Below are 23,735 nucleotides of genomic sequence, written 5' to 3'. Positions count from 1 at the left end.
TACTGTAGGTATTGCCTTGTCGGGAGTATTTTGAAAAGTAAAGAATATAAGGGAATGCTTCAAGGAAAACAGTTTTGAAAAGTGGAAAATAAGATAAATTGATGATTTTATATGGCAATATGTTGTACAATATGCATTGTGATGTGTATTGTTATTATGTATGAATGTGTGGTATGAATGATATTGGTACATGTAATATGATAAATATTGTGATATAATATATGTATGATATGTGTTAATGTTTTAAAGAAAATTTTGTGATAAATATTGTTGACAACAAACACAGGTATATGGTTACTTGTATGTTGATAATACCTGTAATTAACCCTTGTGTATATGTTTACACTGCAACTTAGCCAGATAAATCATAAAAGTGCTACTTATCCAACTAACTCAAGGCCTGGATTTATCAAAATGCACTAAATATCGCATATGATAGGAAAAGGGGCGTGTTTTATGGAAATAGGCGGTTTATCACAAAGTGCACTATCTTAGCGCTTCACATAGGTATTACCACAAATTGTGATAACTTTTTCGCGGTAAGTGCCAAAATTGTTGTAATTCCTACCTACAACCACTAGGGGGGGGGGGGGAAGAGAGACAGAGATAGCCTAGCCATAATGTCCTCATACTAGGTAGGTATTTATACCTCTATATGAGGCCCACATAGTTAATTGAGGTGAGGTTTAGGTAGGAGTGTAGGGGGTTAGGGGCCTGATAGCTAGGCTGGCTCTCCAGCAGCTTAAATACTAAAAACGCTATTTGCGAAAACATCGCAAAGCGCGATAAAGCCATATCGCATGGCTTAACGCAATTGAAAAAGGTGTAGTTAAAATCCGCGTTACAGCCATGCGATATGGCTTCGCAAAATTGTGAAGCCAGGCCACTTGGCCACAAATCCCACCCCAAACTCCTCCCCTTTTTCTGATTTGCATTGTACCATGCGTTATGGTGCTTTCGCATGCGTTAAAGGCGTTTTCACATGCATTAAGGCATTTTCGCATGCGTTAAAGGTGCTTAATGCATGCGAAAACGCCATAACGCATGCGAAAACACCATATAGCACTTTGAAAAATGACCCCCTCAGATAGCTGGATAAGTCTTAAAAATGCTATTTATTTGTCTAAGTAAGATAGCCGGATAAGTAGCACTTTTAAAACTTATCTCGCTAAGTAGCAGCTTTGCCGCTGCTTAGCCATATGAGTTGGAACTTGTCCAGTTAAGTGTCATTTTCAAGACTTATCTGGCTAAGAAGCAGAAAAGGCCCTACCTAGTCAGATAAATCAGAACTTAGCCGGATAAGTAGCATGCAACTGCTATACTCGTGTATTTTTATGTCTACCTTTCAAAATATGAGTGGAAATGTTATCTGCATAATTTATACACATTTACCTCCCCTGCAAACTGGGTTTTATGCGTGTAAGTTGGGAGATTTTCTAACCTTTGGCGGCAATGAAACTACCTGTTTTATCAATTAGGCTTCTAGTTTGCCCATCATCTGCAGGCCATCAACACCTTTCTGGCTCTTCAGCTTCAGCTGTCCCCAGTTCACCCAGCCCTCCCATCCCATCTGAATTTCACTTTTAAGATGTTTACAATCACTTACTCCAGATACAAAGCAGGTGTAAATATATGCGAGTAAGCTGCCAAATCTACATGCTTATAAAATAACTTACATGGGTAAATCTTGGCCCTGTCCCAGAACATCCCTAGCTCAGCCTTCTTTTACAAGCCCACATTTACTCACGGACCCTTTCTGACACGTGTATAAAATAACACATATGCAAGAATATCCAATTACATGCCAATACGCTAATTTTCACACATACAACTTTTACAAATAAACTTTAAATCGTGTAAATGTGTTTTTGAAAATTGCTTAGTAAGTTACATTTATGTGCCTAACTCCTTTGAAAATTACCTCCATACTGTTAAACCTGACCTGATTTTACTTGTAATTTGTGTTTGATGCGGTGTATGTTTTATGTTATTATGGATGTTGATTTGTAACCTGCATTGATCAAGTCATTTAGATACTGCAGAACAGAAGAATTCATAAATAAAAATTAAATTAAAACATATGCGCACAAGTCCCGATCCTGCCCAAATTCCATTTCCTGGAATGCTTCTCCCCAGCTGCATATACGGTGCACATACATGTAATTTTCTGTGTATTTTGGTCACGCAGAAATGCCTTTGAAAACGACTTTCATAATTTATAAATAAATCTGGCTTTTTTTTTTTTAGTCTACAAATGAATGTAGCAGGATGAGGCACTTACTATTTGGCAGAATCATTAAGCTGATATTCTCGGGACCGGTTAAAGCACTCCTGGATTCCAGAGTCTGCCCAGAGTCTCATCATGGCTGATAGCAGCTCTGGAGAAAAGGGCTCAGTATCTTCCATCCGACTCACTACATCGCACACCATCTTTGCATCAGCCTAGTGAGAGACGATGAAAATGGAGCACGCCAGATAAGTCAGTTAGGGCAAGAAAAGTAAACCGAAAGGCATGCAATAAACAGTCTGGCAATACATGGCTCAAAGTTCAGCCAGCTATAGCAAGGATATCAGCAAAAACTGGTAGCAAATAGTAGTAAACAGAAAACAATGGAGCCGACCAATCCAAAAGCAGCTGGTATGCAGACAGCTTTCTGGACTGGTGGACCCATGCTGCAGTTTCTTTCTGACTGGTTAATTTGCATGTCAAATGTTTAATGGAAACAATAGAAAATGTTGCATTCTGGTAAGTTGCTTTTTTGGAATAAAAAAAAACGTTTTTATTTAAGAAAGCAAAATACATTCTCCAAAGAGAAAACAGACATTTTTCAGAACATTCGGAGGTCGATATTCAAAAGCTGCTTATCCGGCTAAATTACAGCCGCTGGCAACTGATACGTGGGCTATAAATGTTTAAATAAAGTAAATTACATTTCCTATCCATGCTCTCCCTCCCCCCCCCCCCCAGTGGTCACCGCCGCTGCTCTTGCCCCCATCCCCATACTCACTCTCCGCGTTCTGAAAGAGGAGAAGGATCGTGGTATTGCGCGCCATTCATGCACAGCGAGCGAGGAGGAGGAAGCGGCCCAAGGTGCTGCCAGGCCACCACCCTCCTCCTTTTCAGAACATGGAAGGTGAGTGAGGGAATTGCAACAGCCTGGGGGGGGGGGGGGATGCAGAAAGGAAATAATGTGCCACCCTCACCTGTCACTGTGGGGGAGTGAAGGTGAGCAGGGGGCAGGGAAGGAGGGGATAATGGGGTGTGGGAGGGAGTGAAAGAGGTGTGTGAGGGGGCTGTGGTGGGGAGGGATTGAAAGAGTTAAGGGGATTGTGGAGGGAGGGAGTAAAAGGTGAGTGGGGAGGGAGTGACAGGGGATTGTGGGGGATGGGAGTGCAGGACGTGAGAGGGAATTGTAAGGGTAGGAGTGAAAGAGGTGAGTGGGGGACGGAGTGAGAGAGTGAGGGGACTGTGGGGGTTGGAGTGAATGAGATGAGTGAGAGGGTCAGAGTAAAGGAGGGAAATGTGGGAAGGTGGGATGGAGGAGGTGAGGGGATTGTGGGAGTCTGAATGAAGGAGGTGAGGGGATTGTGGGAGTCTGATTGAAGGAGGTGAGGGGATTGAGGAAGTTTGACTGAAGGAGGTGAGGGGATTCCTCTTTCCATCCCTACCCCATACCCCTACCTCCACCCGAACAAGAAAAACAACAAAGACTTGGCAGGCCCAACATAGAACTGAAGAGCCTTTGTTTTTTTTCTTATTTATTTGATCTATATTCCTGGCCCCCAGACCGCTCCGCTTTCTCTCCTATCTCGCCTTCAGCCTCCTCCTCTTTTTCTGCAGCACCCCACCTCTCTCCCTATCCCCACTCCTTCTTGCTCTTCTCCACTCTTCAACCTCTCTAAATTCCTCCCTCCTCCTCATCATTTCAGGACCCCACTGCCCTCTCCCATCGTCACTCCCTCTTGCTCTCACCCTGTCCTATCCCCCCTCCTCTCCCTTCGACCTCCCTCCTCTTTTCTCCTTGTTCCCACCCCTTCCTCTTGTTCTCTTCTTTCTGCTTCCACTTCTCCTCCTGTTGTTCTCTCTCCCTCCTATTTATTATGTATTTATTTAAAACATTTATAGTCCACATATAGCACAGTTCTAGGCAGCTTACAGTATAATACATACATAAAAAGGTTAAAACAAACACTCATATTAACAAATAGCCTCAGCAAAAGAATAACATCATTAGCTTCATCAAAAGAATAGCACAGGGTGGCCAACTCTGGCCCTCGAGAACCACAAACAGACCAGGTTTTCAGGATATCCGCAATGAATATGCATGAGATAGATTTGCATACAAAAGAGGCAGTGTGTGTAAATCTATCTCATGAATATTCATTGCAGATATCCTTAAAACCAGGCCTTCCTGGTTTTAAGGATATCTGGGGCTATTCCACGTCCAGAGGTAGACGTGGAATAGCCCCACGTCTACCTCTGATTATGACCCATTAAAAGAGTCAGTTGCAAACAGCAAAGTCAGACAGCACCCACAAAAGCTAACTGAAACAGATGTGTTTTATGCATTTTAAAAAATATTTTAGGACATCCTGTCCCCACCTGTAGCCACCTCCCACAAGAAAAACAACACAGGCTCAGCGGCCCCCAGCATAATACCATATTATGTAGGCGCTACCAAGCTTTTGCCATTTTTCTTGTGGGGGGTGTTATGTAAAATAACAGCCCTCACTCCTCAGAAGAGCAATGATTAGTAGAGATGTGCATTCATTTTTGCCAAATTGGAAAATTTCAACAAAATTGTCCCATTCGGCATGTTTCAGGGAGCCCGAAAAAGATCGGGATTTCCCGTTTTTTTCAATTAGTGCGCACTTACGGGAATCAGTGCGCGCTAACTCCTGTTAGCGCGCACTAACAAAAAGTAACAAAAAGTAACAAAATCTAACGGACTATGTAATTTAAAAATCCATTTTTAATATTCGAACGATGTTCAATGATGAGAGTTCAAATTGGGCGAATTTGTATTGAACATGTGACCCGGGATGTTCAAACATAGTTACATTGGATGTCAAGGAGCACACTGAGCAGTGTCCGCATCATCCCACTCCTTTAAGGTCAAATATTCCAACAGGCCAGTTACTTAGGCTAAGACGGATCTGCTCTACCCCTGATGAGTTCATCATTGAAGCTAAGCAGATGATAGCAAGGTTTCAGGAGCATGGGTACCCCTGTCCAATGTAACTATGTTTGAACATCCCAGGTCACATGTTCAATACAAATTGAATTTTACCTCAACATGCCAAACCAAAGGTGTGATCTACATAATTTTATGTCCGTGTGCAAAATTTATATGTGGGCAAGACGTCTCGCCCAATTCGAACTCGCATCATTGAACATTGTTCGAATATTAAAAATAGCAGGGAAACAGCTCCCCTGGTTACTCATTGGACCTCTATGGGACACACTGAATCCGATATAAAATTCTATGTTATTGATGTAGTCATGCCACCATCACGGGGAGGTTGTTTTTCTGATATACTGGCACGTAGGGAACAAAAATGGATTTTTAAATTACATAGTCTCACGCCTGAGGGACTCAATAATGAAATCGAGTGGCAATATTTTCTTTAAGAGATCATTGCCGAACCCTCTACGTTCCCTTGGGCTTGCTTAATTCTGATTGGCTGTAGGTTACTATGGTAACCATCTCGGATTGGTCAATTTTGGCGCCAAATTGGACACTAAATATTGGGTAATGCCGGCACTCTTGGCTCTCCTTGCCAAAACTGCCGCCAAAGACGCTGAAATTTAAAGGTACACGGCTTTCTATTTATATTGTTTCGATACACGATCAGAATTACTAAGTATTTAAACTTTAGATATGCTATAAGGTCCATACTGAAAGTCGATTTATTTCGATTAATTTACTTGATTGAGGGAAGATCTCTTGTGACCCGCACAACTACTAAATATAAGTATGATTTTATTTGTTATATGCTTCATATTTTGTCGCTATTTTTTAGGTTAGGAGTACACAATATTGTTGTCCATAAATTTCTTGTGTCTAATTGGTGCTTAATAACTTGGTGAATCCCATTCCGATGTTTGTTTATCGATGTCTTTCATAAGCACTGCTTCTCTCTGTGGTTTAAAAACGCCATACCTATATGGTACAATGTATTGTTCTGACAATATAGGATCTACTTCTGTAATCAGCCCCTTACTTTAAGTATTAATTTATTGTCTTTTCTTTTAATTTTAGTTTGAATGCCACAAAGAATATACTGTTCACCCCCCCCCCCCCCCCCCGACGCAGCTGCGTTTGGCGAAACACGGGTCCGTGTCGGGGTACCCTGTGTTAAACAAATTCTGTACTTTTTGAGCAATGGAGTTGCCGATTTGATGAATAAAAATATTTGCATATTTAAAAATTGGAATTTCTGGGACCGACTTAATTTTCCTGCATCTCCGTGGTGACTCTAATATTGATTGTGGAGAGCAGTACTCGCTCCTTTTGATGTTTATGAATCATCCTTAGCCTTGCCATTTCCAGTCTATTCAGCCATGGGCTCGCTCCTGGGCATACAAATCACAAATTTGGCTGGGTTAGGAAACAAAAGTTTCCAGTTAATCATTCCTAAGCTGTACCACTATACAGGTGAATTTTCAAAGGAGTTACACGTGTAAATATAACAGACTATCATAGCAATTTTCAAAAGCCATTTAACCACATTAAGGGGCGGATTTTCAGAGCCCTGCTCGCCTAAATCCGCCCAAAACCGGGCGGATTTAGGCGAGCAGGGCCCTGCGCGCCAGTGAGCCTATTTTACATAGGCCTACCAGCGCGCGCAGAGCCCCGGGACTCGCGTAAGTCCCGGGGTTCTCCGAGGGGGGCATGTCGGGGGCGTGTCGGGGGGCGGGCCCGGTCGTTGCGGCGTTTCGGGGGCGTGTCGGCAGCGTTTTGGGGGCGGGTACGGGGGCATGGCTACGGCCCGGGGCGGTACGGGGGCATGGCCGCGCCCTCCGTACCCGCCCCCAGGTCGCGGCCCGGCGCACAGGAGGCCCGCTCGCGCGCGGGGATTTACTTCTCCCTCCGGGAGGCGTAAATCCCCGGAGAAAGGTAAGGGGGGGGGTGTAGACAGGGCCGGGCGGGTGGGTTAGGTAGAGGAAGGGAGGGGAAGGTGAGGGGAGGGCGTTGGAGGGAACGGGGGAAGGCTGCGCGGCTCGGCGCACGCCGGCTATACAAAATCGATAGCCTTGCGCACGCCGATCCAGGTTTTTAGCAGATACGTGCGGCTCCGCGCGTATCTACTAAAATCCAGCGTACTTTTGTTTGCGCCTGGAGCGCAAACAAAAGTAGGCCTATTCGCGGAGTCTGAAAATCCGCCCCTAAGTGCAGTAATGCAGGTAAAACCTAATGACAATGCAATGGCATATATGGTAGCAATTTTCAAGAGCCCACTTATATGAGTAAAATGCATTTTATATGTGCAAACCCCAGTTTTAAGCATGTAAATGTTTTTGAAATCAGGCCCACTGATTTCTGTTCCAACTTAGCCACAAATAGCTTTGCCTCCTCTGGTGTATTGAGTCACAGAGTTTTCCCATCGTGTATGACCCGTAATTTGGCAGGATAATGCAACATAATATGAACTTATAAGGCTTGGAGCTTGTAACAGAAAAGAGAAAACTCCCAACACAGTGAGGAAAGTTTTGCAGAATAGTCCTGAAAAATTAATATCCTTTTATTATTGTAAATCAACCGAGCACCTCACTGAATAGCTTGCAGTATTTACACCTTGTGAGTAAGGTTCAGTACACATGCGATCACAGTCCAAGGACTGTCAATAGCAGATCTTTTCTGGCTTAGTCTATGTGTGTGTTCTACATACAGTTTCTCAAACCTTTCAATCAGATCCAATTCCATGGGCGCCAAGTCTCTAATCTCCCATAACTCAGCTTCTGTAATGCTCTCCAGAATTCCCTCAAACTTCAAAATGTTTTGATGTGATCTATTTTCCAGATTCTCAGTTTTTGTTCTCATACCTTAGCACTGCCTCTTTCAATTTTTCTGAATTGCCGACCATGCCCCGAAGGTCATCTTACAAAAGTGCATAAGATTTGCCATACTGGGTCAGACCTAAGGTCCATCAAGCCCAGTATCCTGTTTCCAACAGTAGCTAATCCAGGTCACAAGTATCTGGCAGGATCCCAAGGAACAGATATATTCCAAACTGCTTATCCCAGGGATAAGCAGTGGATTTCTGTAACTTCCCCTTAGTAATGATTTATGGACTTTTCCTTCAGGAATTTGTCCATAACATTTTTAAACGCAGCTTTACTAGTAGATTTCACCACATCCTCTGGCAATGAATTCCAGAGCTTAATTATGCATTGAGTAAAAAAATATTTTCTCTTATTAGTTTTAAACGTGTCCCTTAGTCTTTGTACTCTTTGAAAGAGTACAAAGGGAAAAAATACAATGTATATATTGTAGGAAAGAAATACGACTTTCGGCCTCAGTCAAATGCTTTGCCAAAGAGGACATTGTTGAAGTGACTTCCTCCAATTTCTCCAATATTTTCTTGAATTTAGAATCCAGATCAAAGACTACCACCATGGTAAGCTCCACCATCGTAGCATTATCAAACGCACTAGTATCTGACTCTTTGCTATCATCCGCTATCTTTTTTTTTTTTAACTCTTTATTTATATTGAGAGGAGACAAAAATGCAACATTAAATCATGCCAATACAAATCATACCTAAAGTCCATGATAGGTACTTAAGCAAACAATCCAAAGCTGAGACTAAGAAGGCAATAATGGCATCATTGACATATATACAACCTTACTTCTCTGCTAAACAAACCCAACCTAAATAGTAGGGCAGCTACATGTTAACAGATTAAAAATCTAAAAACATTATCCCACACTACCTAACGTATATACTGCTATCATCCTGGTGATCACAATGCAGTTTATTACACTCCTCAGACCAGTACCCCTAAAACCATTCCAAGATTGATAGAGTTGGCTGACAAGGACATAGGGGAAGAATCCCATTGGTCCAATAAGGCCAATTCCAGAGAAGTCCCAAAACCTTTGAAATAACTTTAAAAACCAGCACCCAAAAATGCTACACCATATGGCAGATCCATCACATATGTAAGTGTGTACCCATCTGGCCACAATGTCATCAACACCTATTAGAATAAGAATGATTCAATAGGATATAGGATAGGAAATTTATATTTCTGATATAATAGCCTAATCATCAAACCCATTCTTCTGCAACAATTTTTAGCTCCGTTTGTACAGTATACACACGCCACATACTTCATAGGTCTTGGGATCCATTCCTTATCCTTTAGTTTAGTAAGGGAGTTCCTTAAGGTAGTTGAAAATAGTGAATGGTATGCTCCAGTACGTTAAATTGGTGAACCAAGTAATCAAAAGGAACCATCTGATCAGAAGCCCAAACCTGCCCAATAAGTTTCAAATCTCTGGATGCAACAGTAGCAAACAAAGCATACACAGAGGGGCTGATGTAATAAAACTCGTGCTAAAATTGGAGTTCAATTTTAGTGCTAGTTTTACTTAATGCATGCATTAAAAACAGGGGTTCCCGCAGGATGCAGTAAGCTAATGAGATGCAAATTAAAAAGCATGCTACACGAAAAACACGCAGTAAAATGAGAGATAAACTGAAGAATCTGCACTAATACAGAAAAGTGCTTTAAAACTGGAGAATGGAAGTAAGTGCTTGAAGATGGAATGAACGTGACCAAAATGACCTTGCATGCGAGATTGCCATTGGGCATACCGACTTGGGCACAATCTCATATGCAAGACCATTTGGGCAAGGAATGCCAAGTGAAATCAAAGGGTAAGATCTCTAGAGCACTTTGGTGTTGTGCATCTCAAATGGCTGTAGTTGCCTATTCCAGAGAGCTTACTCTTTGATTTCACTTGGCAAAATGGCTTTGCATGTGAGATAGTGCCCAAGTGAAGGATGCACAGTGCCAATCTTGCAGGCAAGTGCTTACCTCCTTATTCCAGGTTTAATGTACTTAAGTGGATTTTCAGGTTAATTCTTTGGCCTGAGGTGTAGTAAAGGTTAACTCACATTTCTGGGGGCCATGATATTCTATTGATGTGCCTATGTGGTAGTGTCTTTCTACCAGACTGGGTACAGCAATAGAATAGTTATGCCAATGTTGTTTTACTTACAGTATATGCTGCCTATGTACAAAGACCCTAGGTGGCTAACAATAAAATGGACATAATAAAATGGACATCACATAAAACCATAATCATAACCATGCAGATTCAGTTTATATCCAGAAACCGTATCAAAACTGTCAAGGAGAGATAATAGATGAGAAGCAGATCTACAGGGATTCATAACAAACAGAAAAATTTCAGCAGCATATAGCAATATTTTATGGGGGCAGCTTTCTATTGTGAAACCTGTGAGAAAATGTGATTGTCTCAGTAGCTGAGCTAGGGGTTCTATAGCCACATTAAAAAGCATATTAAAAAATGCACAAATATATATTGTATTTATCCGAATAAATTCCAATTTATCCAACTAAGTAGTGGCACGTCTCTGGATAAGTAGCTCTCGTTGGGACTTATCACCTACTTGGTATACCGCTCAACATCTCCAATCTACTATTAACTTTAAAAACATACGTGAGTTTTACCTGCATGTAATTACCCCCTTTAAGTCAGGTTTTACATGTGTAAATTGGGAGATTTTGTAACATGTGCGCAGCAATGAAATTACCAGTTTTATCAATTAGTTTATCAGTTCGCCCAATCCATTTGCAGGTCATTGAGACTCTCCTTTCAGCCCCCAACTCCCCCCATTTCACCCAGATCTCCTACCCCATCAGTATTTCATTTTTAAGACCTTTACGATCACTTAGTGCAGATAAAGAGCAGGTGTAAATATACGGGAGTAAGCTGCCAAATCTTCAAGTGTACAAAGCTCATAAAATAGAACTTACTCATGTAAATGTTGGCCCCACCCTGGAATATACCTGGTCTACCTTTTCTTTTTTGTTTTTTACATACGCAAATATACTCATGGACCCTTTCTTACATATCTACTCTGAGATTTATAAAATACCATATACAAGAATATATGCTATTTTAGAAGCATATAGGCTAATTTTACACACACAACTTTTGAAAATTCAAAAAAGGTGATAAAAAATAGCCCTAATGTATACCCCTTAAAATTTGTACTGTAAGTACCTTTGCTTATGGATTTGTATATATAGCTTGAATACAACCTCAAAATCCACTGGGAAACCAAATTTTTCTAACACAGCAAACATATAAGGCCCTAAAACCCTGTCATAGGTCTTTTCAGCATCTAAAGAGAGGACCAAATCTGGGGCATTGTATTTTTCAGCTCAGCTTATGATAGTGAGACATGTTATAAAATCCGGGGTCGGCGCGCGCAAGGGGGTCCACACTTGTGCACCTTGCGCGTGCCGAGCCCTAGGGGAGGCCCGATGGCTTTTCCCATTCCCTCCGAGGCCGCTCCAAAATCGGAGGGGCCTTGGAGAGAACTTTCCTTTCACTCCCCTCCATCTTCCCCTCCCTTCCCCTATCTAACCCACTCCCCAGCCCTACCAAAATCTCCCCCTACCTATGTTCTCTAAGTTACGCCTGCCCGAGGCAGGCGTTACTTGCGCACGCCGGCTAGCTGCCGGCGAGCCGTCCCCCGGCACGGCTACTGTGCCGGAGGACTCGGGACCGCCCCCGGACCGCTGCCCCGCCCCCTTCCCGCCCCTTCTTTCAAAGCCTCGCGATATATGCGCTTCCTGGGACTTGCGCGTGTCACCGAGCCTATGCAAAATAGGCTCGGCGCTCGCAGGAGAGTTTTTAAAGGGTTACGCGTGTATATTACGCGCGTAACCCTTTGAAAATCTACCCCTCTATGATAATGCCAACAGTGGATTATTGTAATAGACTATATATGGGTTTACATCTTTACATGGTTCGGGCACTCCAATGTATCCAAAATTCAGCTGTTCAAATTGTGATGGGGATTCCAATCTCCCAACACATAAAACCTTACTTGTTAAAGTATCATTGGTTACCAATTATCTGAAGAATTAAATTCAAGGTTGCGTTCTTGGTTTTTAAGGGTATCAATGGCCTAGTTACAAACTGTTGAACTCTGCTCTACAATTGTACAAACCCACGAGGACCTTAAGATCAAGCTCACAATATTATTGGATGTTCCATCTTTCGAAGTAATTCAACTAGATGAGTCACGAGAGAGGCTCTTTTATGTTCAAAGACCTTTGATCTGGAATTCCCTACCACAAAAGAAAAGCGAAACTGGGCTATTAAAGTTCAGGAAATTGATAAAGGCTTTTTTCTTCCAACAGGCTTTTAAGAGGGTAGAATTGTGATAAGCTAATCTGACATGGAAACAACATGGGAATGGTGAAGTGGAAGTGATTTTTAGTCTTAGGTAGCATGATGATTGGGTATATGTGAATCATGTTTAATGTTTTTAATGTTGTCTTTTTTTACGTTGTAATTGTGGATGTACCACTTGTAAACCGCCTAGGCAGGTAATACATTTTTTAAATAAATAAAAAAATAGATTGACCTGCATAGAAGAGAACAGTGCCAAAACCTCTTATAACATTCTACGAAATATTCATCAAGACTGGAGCATTTACCCGAGGATCATGCCACAGTGGCCTTATATATCTCCTGTCTCTGTATCAGGCCTGCTAGCCCCTGCTTCTGCAGCTCAGTCAAAGAAGTTAGGTGGATTGTCTGTAAAAAGGCCTGAATATCCTCTATCGTAGTTTCCGGGCCTGAAGAATATAAATTACTGGAAAACTCCCTAAAAGCCTCTAAAACAGCAGTAACTGAATAACAGTACTTCATCTGCCCTCTTAATTTTTCCCACAAAAGCCTTCTGTTTTTTCTTCTATATTAACCTAGCTAATAATTTTCCTGTCTTGTTACCATTAACATAAATTTTTTTGTCTAGAGAAGCAAAAGCTCTTTTCTATTTCTTCAACCTGTAGTAATTGTAATTCTTCCCTGGTTGGTCTCAAGGCTGAAAAGATTTTTTGCTGAGCCTAAATATTTATGTTTATCCTCTAGTTCCTTTATCTTGATTTCTAAAGCTCTCTGCTTCTGGAGTTTTGACTTGTTAACATGATTAGCAAAACCAAGAATCCAGCCCCTAGCTATCACTTTAAAAGATTCCCATATTAATACTGGAGAATAATCGCGTGGTGATACAAGAATCTTGCCACTGCATTTTCCATGAGGTTTTGGGAATCTTTGCAATTCATGAGCAAGACGTTAAAGGGTAGATTTTCCACTTTGGGCGCTCGCATCCATGTGCATGCGCTTCCTGGCACACAAACAAGGATGCGCCAATTTTCTACCATGCGAGTGCCGGCTCGCACTTGGTGGAAAATCCATGGGCTGCGCACACATGCGCGCCTGAATTTCTAATCCATGCATGTACGTGTGGGCGGCATGCGCAAGGGGGGGAGGGGGATTTTTGCAATTTCCATGCGGCCTTTCCCAGTTCCCTCCCAGTCCATTCCAATTAAGGAGCGGACTGGGAGGGAACTTCCCTACCCCCCCTACCCATACTCCCTCCCTCTTCCCCCTCTCCTCCCCACCCCCAAACCCTACTTTTTTTTTTTTGTAGTTATCTTTGTTTTGCAACTTACTTCAGCTCCCAAGCTGAAGTAAGTTGCACGCACCGGCCGGTTGCTGGCGCACGAGTCTCCGGGACAGCAAACAATGGCGCTATCCGGCACGCCCCCACCCTGCCCAGAACATGCCCCCTGGCCCACCCCTTCGAAGAAGCCCGGCACTTGTGCGCATACCGGCCTTTATGCGCATGGCTGTGCCCCTTCGAAAACTGGCTTGGCGCGCATAAAGACCTGATTTTACCCGCACAGGGCGTTTAAAATCTGGGCTTAGGCCTCCAAGACATTTGCAGGGCAAAGATTTGAATCGGAGCACACATTAAAGAAATAGGGATAGTGGTCCGATATAGTACTTGGCAGGATCTCACAAGACTGGCACTAAAGCTGGACAATTGCTGGGATTTGAACATTCTTTCTGCCAGTCTGAGCACCCCTGACATAGCTGGATAAGTTTATAGCTGGATGAAATCTTATTCAGTAATGTCAGGGGCAGAGCAGTGTTATCTGCTAAATTAGCCAGATAACGCCACTTTTCAGTATTATCTGGCTAATATAGCTGGATAACGTTAGGACAGCCGAAGAGCAGTTCTAAAATTATCCAGAAAGATTTATCCAACTAATTTTAAAATAGCCAGATATATTCAGTGGCATACACTGCTGTATTAAATTAATACCTATTTGATGGTTATTTGATGGTTTGATGGTTATTCTGTAATTTACAGTTGTGGAGTGGTTTTTATGATTTATTTGTGTTTGTGTTTTATATTATATATGTTTATGCTGTAATCCACATTGAACAAGTATTCTTGGAGAAGACCGGGATATAAATTATTTTAAATAAATAAATAAGCATCCCGGCTAAGGGGGAGATTTATTACAGTGCTATATTTTATTGTGGGAGGGGAGAAATATCATTGGGGGAGGAGAGTTTTTATGATATTTGGCCTCCTCACTGGGAAAATATCAAGGCGGATTTCCCGCAATGTTTTTTTTTCTTGGACAAAAATACCAGGAGAAAAAATATCATGGGGAAAGTTTAAAAAAATGCGCAATGTTGGTTCCACTCATAAGGGGCCTGACATCTTCTAAAAGAGCCACGCAGCCCATAAAAAAAAACCCTCCCTCGAGTATAAAAATACTCTGAAGGGTCTTTGTAGACTCCCTGCGGCTTCTAAAGGCAGCCCAGAAGGGCCCAGAGTTTAAAAACTATAAAACATAAGTGCACGGTGGCCCCCACCCCTCTTCTGAAACCTTTACCCTTTAAATAAATCTTTCCACTTTGGTTTCCTTACCTCCCCCCCGCCCAGGGACAAAGGCCGGTCGGTACCATTTTGGAAAATGGCATTGACTGACCCGGAGCCTAGGGAGCGCTCCAGGCCCCACTATACACTAGGGAGGGGGAACATTAGGGAGAGGGACTACTTCTAATGTTGGGGGGAGGGGGAGGCGGCAGGATGCATTGTAAGGGGGTTGGGAACCTGGCAGGAATATTTGTTTAAAGAGAAGGAGTTTGGGAAGAGAGCGGGGTTTCACCACATGAGTATTTTTTTTTTATAATTTTTAAACTTCGGGCCCTGCTAGGCCACCTCTAGAAGTAGCTGGTTTTTTTGCACTTTAATGGCATAATCAAAGCTTAGTAAATCTCTCTATAAGCTAGTTGGATAGCTGAATAGGGACCAATGTTTTAACATTTTCCCTGCCCACCACGTAACTTTTGTGTGCACAACGTATCTGCCTTGGGCCTTATCTTAGGAAAAGGTGAAATATCAAATATAATGAATGAAAAAATAACATTGTGCACAGAAAATGTATATGTTTTATTGAGGAAATTTCTGTATCTTTTGCTGTGATCAAGGCATACACTAATAGTAGTGGGTGCAATGCCATTTTGGAATTTGTTATACATTTGTAATATTGTATGCATGTTATATTATTATGCTTTAATTCTATTTGTTTTTATTATGAACTATATGTTTGCTATGTACCCCATCGAGAAATCTGGATCTGTGTGGGCTATAAATTGTTTTAAATAAATAAAATATGTACATAAAGAGGTGTCAATAAAGGGGCGGGGCTATACTTTAGCCAGTGAGCTTATAGGTCTGGCGAAAATTACACAGGGAACTTTGGAGAAACAGCTGTCCTAAGGTTACCTCAGTAATTACCTGGATATACTCAGCGGCAGTCTTATTTGGCTAAGTGCTGCTGAATATCTGAGTAAAGTTACCCGGGAAACTTTCAAGCTTACTGACCCACTAATTATCGACCTTGTTATATCTATGTAACACATGTTTGTTTTGTTTCAGTGACACTGTTATTTGTTATAGTTATACACCAGATGAATATTTACAATTTTATCACTTTTTTGATTTATAAAAAATGCTTTTGAAGTTTTTGGTATGTTGCTTTGTCACTGTGACTCTTATATTTAGTGATTACATTTCCTGCTCTGTTTTGTCTTCAGTTTATACACCTTTGCTGCTGCACCTTCACAGTTTACCAAATTCATTACTACTACTACTACTACTATTTTTCATTTCTAAAGAACTAAAAGACATACGGAGAACTATATAGATCCACATAAGAGACAGTCCCTGCTCCATGGAGCTTACAATTTAATCAAAACAAACATACATGGCAAACAACAGTCTATGGGAAGTACATTTATTGTGGAGAAGTGCTTAGAATTTAAAAGCAGCTTCAAAAAGGTGAGGTCTTCAACTGCATTTGGATATGGCAAGAGAAGGAGCTTAACATGTCAATTCAAGAAGTCTATTGCAGGTATGCGGCACAGCAAGGTGGAGACTGTGGAGATGAGAGTTTACAGTGGAGAAGGACACAGACAAAACAGAGAGCAAAGTGAAGATAGGTAATGAAAGGCAACGGATAGAAGGCATAGACAGGCCAGAAAGCGAAGCTTGAACCATATGCCGAAGCAGACAGGGATCCATTGTAGCGACATGAGAAAAGCAGTTACATGCTCATAGCAACCTTGAAGGAAGATAAGCCATGCTGCTGAATTTTAAATAAACTGCAGTGGAGAAAGACAGTTCAGCGGGAGGCCTATGAAGAGCAAACTGCAGTAGATTAGATGAGCATTCTGGTAGCTTAAAAAAGACGGGATGAATTATAGTGATGTTATAGAAGAAGAAATGACATGTTTTCGTAGGGTTTTGGATCTATGTAGAAAAGTAGAGAGAAGCATCAACGAAAACTCTGAAGCTATTGTTCAGGAAGATGAAAGTACCATCCACAGATGCCTGCAAGGCAGATTCAGTCAAATTCTAGTTTAAACAGATAAGTACTGGTATTTTATAATATTTCCCTGCTAGTTATAAAATACAGTAGCAAGTTTGGGTGCGCTCATATACACACATAAATGGGTGCATGAGAACAGCTGTGAAAGTTACTCTCTTAGTCTGGCATGTTAACTTGGATAGTTGCAATGTATTGTGGCTGTTTTTATTGCAAACTTCTGGGACATATTGCTTACAGGTGGTATATCAAATCTAAATAAATAAATAGGTCTAGTAAATGTATTGGTCCTAAAATAGTAGATGATGGCAGAAAACGACAAAATGACCTATTAGTCTGCCCACTAATTCCTGTCATCTTTCGCCATTGTATGTCATCCTCTTGAGTAGTTGAGCATGCAAGATCCACTTCTGACTTCACACCCAGCGCCCCTCTCCTCCCTTGTCTAACCACAAGGTCCCACAATAGTCCAAAGGCCTGAAGAAGACTGGATTATTTCCAGGTTGTTTTTTCATTTTATTGGATCAGCATGAGAACTATCCATAGACGATGGATCACAGAGATCACATCTTCCAATATAATGTCTCTGCTGTCACGTTTGCATCATGACTGTTTTAAATAATGAAGTGTATGGTGTTACTCAGCAGCTCTGTCCACAGAACCATGCTTGCAGCATAGATCTGCCAAATATTCTTTTCCCCTCATCTGTCATGAACCTAACAAAGGTTTAAAAATAGATTTTATTTTCATCAGTATGCCATGCAAAATGACACTTGATTTAAATTAATGAAGACAATGCAGGGATACCGACAAAAAGAAAAAAAAATACCCCCAGAAAGAGCATGGTGCTTAGTCCATCAATATGTGCATTCGTTAACAACCTAACGAGCAATTAATTCTGTGAGGAGTGAGCACCCCTTTCTTTTCTCTCACTGCAGGATGCATCTCAAACTGTGAATGACCTTAACATCTCTAACCCCCTCCAGGGCCCAGCAGGCAATGCTTTATATACTGCCTGCTTTCCTTTCACTTCCTCTCCCTTCCCTAGGCCATGCCATTCACATCTCCTATCATTTTCTCTCTTTCTATACACTAAACAGCAAATGAAGTAGCTCAAAAAATAAAAATCAACTAACCAGCCCTCCCAAGGGTCTTACTAAGTGAACATAATGACGGTGTTGCAGACCTGCTTCCATGCATAGGGGCGTAGTTACAAAAAAGCATTTTTGTGTGCAAAACACAGTAAATGGGGTTTTTGAAAATTACCTGGAGGATGTATGTGCAAAAGTATGCATGGAAACAATTTTGCATGTACTTTTCCACATGTTTGAGAGGTGCTCCTGGGAGCGGAGTTCAGGTGGGAAAAACCATTTCCACGTATACTTTTGATTTTCAGAAATATGTGTAGCAGGGTCCTCGCCCCCATGAGCATGCACCGGACGTTTGGCTGTGTCATGACAGGAGGATGTTTTAAACTGAACTAACACATCTTTACCTCCAACTTGCCGCCAGGATTTTAGCATTATACAGCCTGCCAGCTGTATTCTGTTGCAAGAGGACTTAATATTAAAAGCAGTCTTTGGTACTGCAGCTCACCTGCACAGAGTAAACATCTTCTAAAAACCAGTAGCTACATGGTTAAAACCATCTCAGTATATTCTGGGGGGGGGGGGGGTAAATCCAGCTGGATTTATGCGCGCAGGGCTTTTAAAATCCGGCCCCCTCTGAATAAGCAGATAAGTGATTAGGAAACTCATAGACCGATGCAATAAGACGCACGCAAAAACGTGCATCCAAACTGGGTATCTTTTTTTTAATGTGCGCACAGCCACCTCTCCTGAGTGCCTGATGCTATTTTTAAATGAACTGGTGCGTTAAAAGGGATGCACTAGGGAGAAATTGTGTGACCCTAGCACCCAAGAGACATGGCTGTGCCCTTATTGCTACGGACGCTCAATATAAACCATAGAGAACACTAGCTCCACTAAACATCAACTAAAGAATTAATTACATGTATCGATTATAAAAAAAGAAACTTTTCTGGAAGCACAATATACACGCACAATAACAAGGGGGATAATCGGCTTGGAGCATGTATATTGTACATCCAGAATTTTTTTTTTTTTGTAATCGATCCATTTAATTAATTCTTTAGTAGATCTACTGTTCTCTATGGTTCCTCTTCTGTGGAAGAACCACAGAGCAGTATTTTTTATTTTTTTCATAAGCTCATGACTCGCCAATGACTTAACGCCAGCTCTGGGGCTGGCATTAAATTTGCTGGGTTAAAAAGTTTGTGCTGGGTGGCCAGGAATTTACTGCCTCAGGGGGTAATAGCTAATGGCCTCATCTACATGGAATTTACATGTGATGAGTGCTACGCTTTGTTTGGACGTGCGTTTTGGACGTGCTATTCCCCTTATTGCATCAGGTGTTGTGGAAGTGCGTCCAAAATGCATGTCCAGCCGCGTGGGCACCTATGCGCTAGGCTAAGCGCACTTTATCGTATCCACCCCTCGGAAGGGACCGGTAATGCAGCAACCCCTGAGTGTCGGTCATTTGATCTATCTGTGGAAAGCCTAATCTCAAAACTGGAGAGTAAGGTTAGCAAACAGATTTGCAGTGATCCAAGAGACCCTACAAAAGCTGAAACTGCAGCTCTGAGAGTCATCTTCCTTCCTGCAATTTTAAGTACTGTTTGTACTTTTTTGTAAACCGCCCTTGTGGCTGATTTGAGGGGAATATAATATTTTGAATAAACATAGACAAATAAATAAATGTATGTTATGCTGTGAGCTGCATTAGCCGAAGGGAAAAAAAACACTAAATAAGCAAAGGAGCATGAAGAAGACTTCCTGGGGAACTTTTCCTTTGTTTGAGCTTCAGAGGATGTTGTGGGGTAAATTTTCAGCCACTATACGGCTCAGCTAAATAGCTGGATAACTATCTGGCTAACTGGCAGGGGATATTCAGCGGTGCAGTCACGTCATTGCATATACCCAGCTATCTTAAAGATAGCCGGATAAGTTTCTCTGGATATTTTTAGGACAGTTCTGTGGCCCGACCAGAGTTAGCTGAACAATTTATCCGGTTAACATCGCTCCTCCCCGGAATACTTCCTGTCTGCCCTGGAACCTGCCCCCCACCACTCATCCAGCTAAATTCTAGTTATTTGGCTAAAATTTAGCTGGATAAGGGACTGAATATGTCGGCTTTGCTATTTGGTCAGATAACTTTTAATTAGCCATCTACATGGCTTTTGAATATCGACCTCTGTGTGCTCTGTATGCCTCAGTGACAAGAAAGTTTGGGCCCAAACTTTTGATCTGGCGGTGTTTTTATCCTTTTTTTCCTGCATTTTGGTGCACAAATATATAAACGTTAAAACATCACTTGGACATTTTTTTTAGTAGTATATAGTATTTAAACTAATAGCTGCAGCTTGACAAAAGGTTGTTTCTGTAAGTTACCTGCTGTGCCCGATTGACTGTTTACCATATTGCTGTTTGTGATAATTGTGCAGTTTGTTTCTGGCTGTTATACTCATACTGTGATTTCTACTTGCTGGCCTCCTCTACTAATATTCCCTCCTCCCTTTCTTTCCACTATTGTCTGTTGTTTTATGCTCATAGTAAAAATTCAGAAAGCATTTCCAGTGGGTGTGGTGAATGTGAATTGTTTTGATTTGCTAAACTCTGTTCCCAGGAGTAAGGTAGGAGGGGAGGGGGACCCAGGTCTGAACCTCCACAACAGAACAGTGGATCCGGGAAGCACCCGGTCTATCTACGCAGAAGTGCTAACTTACCCCGCAACCCCGACTCTGCCCGCTTCTAACCACCAAGCATCTGTGTAACCTGAGTGGGGGCGCTACATATGCACGTATGTGTACGCATACACATGTACGCCTGCTCCCAAGGAGGTATAAATGTGTCCACTGATGCCATGCAGGGGTACGTGAGTTCCCGCTAATTTTCAAAGAGAATTTATGCATGTAGGGCTGAAGTCCATGCGTACTTTCTGCTTGCGGATTTCAGCCTTATGCAGACTGTTTTAAAATTACCTTCCATTACCTTCTATGCAGTGTATGTGGGGTACTGTACAATGAGTCTTAGGACACGTGAAAAGAGTATTTCCTTATCCCTGTTGCACCACTGCTGCTTCAGCTAGTAGTAAAGCAACAATAGTTAATGACGTTGTTGCAGGGCCTTATTTGCCAATCCAGTTCCTTGTCCTAACTTCTAGGCTGAGTTAATATTTTTTATTGTATTTATTTATTTAAAACTTCTTATATACCGTCATAGCAAATAAATTTGATCAAAACGGATTACAAATAATTCTATTTTATCAAAATAAAATGTAAATAAAAATAAAATAAGGTAGAATTTTAAAAATAATAAAATAAAATAATAATAAGATGGACTTGGCTGTGAACACATGTTAACATGCGGTTGTGTGTACATTTTTGTGTGCACAACTTTACTCCCAATTTCACAAGTTGTTTAGCACACAAAACCGTGAGTGCAAACATGAGTAAAACCGTGCACACAAATTAGCACTCCTCCATGCAAATCCCATACTAATCAAGGCATTAGCTTTTAGTCTCCAATACAGAGAGGTGTATTCATGTTTTCTTTTTTTTTTTTAATTTTATTTTTATTGAAATTTCAAATTTTCAAAAAGACATTACACTTTTGCAACTCAAATACATCCAAGGCAAAACATTTACCTTCTTAACACATTTTGCAATCTGTGTAAAATTTCTATTTAGATTACAATAAGGAAATAAAAGAACTAGGAAAATAGCAATTCTAGAGCAGTAACTTATAACTCAATAATATCAAGTATGCTACCATACCCCCCTTTTTCACTTCCCTCCTATGGAAATCTTAGGGGTGGGAATCCAGATAAGACCGAAGTTGATCGGGCTGATTAAATATATATCTTGAATCTTGAAAAGATATAATGCATCGACATGGGAATCTCAACGTAAATTTTGCTCCCAGTTGTATCACCTTTTCCCTTAAAGTTAGGAACTCCCTCCTCCTCAGTTGTGTGTCCCTGGCTATATCAGGGAATATACTAATACATTGCCCGTGAAACTTTGACTTTTGATTTTTGAAATAAAATCTCAAAACTGTATCTCTCTCAGAGATAAAAGCTAACTGAACAATCAGCACTGCTCTTGTTTTAATATCTAGTTCTGATGATTTCTCCAACAAATCAGAAAGATTTATAGCATTCTCTCTAGATGTATCTTGCTCTTGTTGTACATTTTTTTCAGATTTTTGAGACGGATAGTAAATTCTAGATATAACTGGAATAGCATTTTCTGTATACTTTAACACATTGATTAAATAACTCTTGAATAATTCCATGGGGGAGATCAAATGAGTTACTGGGAAATTCAATATTCTTAGATTAGCTTTTCTTAACTGGTTCTCCATTTGTTCTATTTTATCTGCATATAACCTCTCAGATTTAATTAAAAATAAAATAAGGTAGAATTTTAAAAATAATAAAATAAAATAATAATAAGATGGACTTGGCTGTGAACACATGTTAACATGCGGTTGTGTGCACATTTTTGTGTGCACAACTTTACTCCCAATTTCACAAGTTGTTTAGCACACAAAACCGTGAGTGCAAACATGAGTAAAACCGTGCACACAAATTAGCACTCCTCCATGCAAATCCCATACTAATCAAGGCATTAGCTTTTAGTCTCCAATACAGAGAGGTGTATTCATGTTTTCTTAACACTGGGAATTTATCTCCTGGTTAGAAGTGGAGATCCAGAGAGGGACAGGAGATTCCAAAAGACATCTGTAGTTTTGAGGCACTTTACAGTGAGAGAAGACCTGCATTTTGTTGAGTGCATTCATTGATCATTCCAACTCTCAACTGAACTCTCAGTTATAAACCTCTTAATACATTCTCTTCACCCTGAACTGCATACCCTCCTCTTCCAACCTAATAATGCTCTCTGGACTTGATATGCTTATTTCTGATATTGTTCAAATTATTTTTTATTGTTGCACAACTGCTAAGAAAATGTATAACGTTCACATTGTTTTTTCTGTTACACAACTGCTAAGAAAAATGTATATTTTTGTAAATCATTATGATGGCTCTTCCGAATGACGGTATATAAAACTCAACAAATAAATAAATAAATAAATAAATAAATAAATAAATACATAAATAAATTGTTTTAAGGCCATGGGTGGAGGGAAGGTATTGGGGCACTTTACAAATGCTAGTATGCAGCATCACATAGAAAAGCACCATCTGCTAGTGCTGGCATCAGGAGCATGTGCCAAATACTAACCTGGGAATCCAGTCTGCCACTCAAAGCAGAAGCATCAGCAAAATTGCAGAAAAGAGGAAAATCGTTTTCCAAACTGACCCCCATGGACCTTTCCACCAGTCAGGTGTCAGGCTGGAAGCCCCCAGCCATGCACAAACAGCAGCAAGCCACTGTAGAGCAGATGGGGTGGTATTCTGTAGTACTGTCCCCAGGCAAGAGGCAGGTGGTGTCAAACGTTGTGATAAGGTGCACTGAGAAAATGAGTGCCCTGGGTCCAGACAGTGCGAAACCTGTGCTTGTCTGCTGCACCTTGCAAAGCACCCTCCAGGACTACATTCTGTAGGCAGCTTATCCCTATTCTGTACAATCTGTGCTGTAGTTGCATGCAAGCACAATCGGCCAAGGCAGAGAGAAGTAGTGTGCATTTCACCTGCAACATCTGGACCAGCCGGAACATTA

At 41.2% G+C, this 23,735-nt stretch overlaps 1 protein-coding gene across 1 annotated transcript in view; it reads right to left on the bottom strand.

The window, feature by feature from the left end:
* GNAO1 (G protein subunit alpha o1) overlaps positions 1-23,735 on the bottom strand; it is a 552,945-nt gene that overhangs the window by 139,421 nt on the left and 389,789 nt on the right. The window contains exon 4 of the mRNA XM_029608706.1: positions 2,282-2,442. Coding sequence (XP_029464566.1) covers positions 2,282-2,442 — 161 coding nt within the window. The remainder of the gene's footprint in view (positions 1-2,281; positions 2,443-23,735) is intronic.

The sequence above is a fragment of the Rhinatrema bivittatum genome, chromosome 7 (genome assembly GCF_901001135.1).
Source record: "Rhinatrema bivittatum chromosome 7, aRhiBiv1.1, whole genome shotgun sequence".
Lineage (NCBI taxonomy): Eukaryota > Metazoa > Chordata > Amphibia > Gymnophiona > Rhinatrematidae > Rhinatrema > Rhinatrema bivittatum.
The sequence above is the reverse complement of the archived record's forward strand: the minus strand, read 5'-3'. Positions and strand labels throughout refer to the sequence as shown.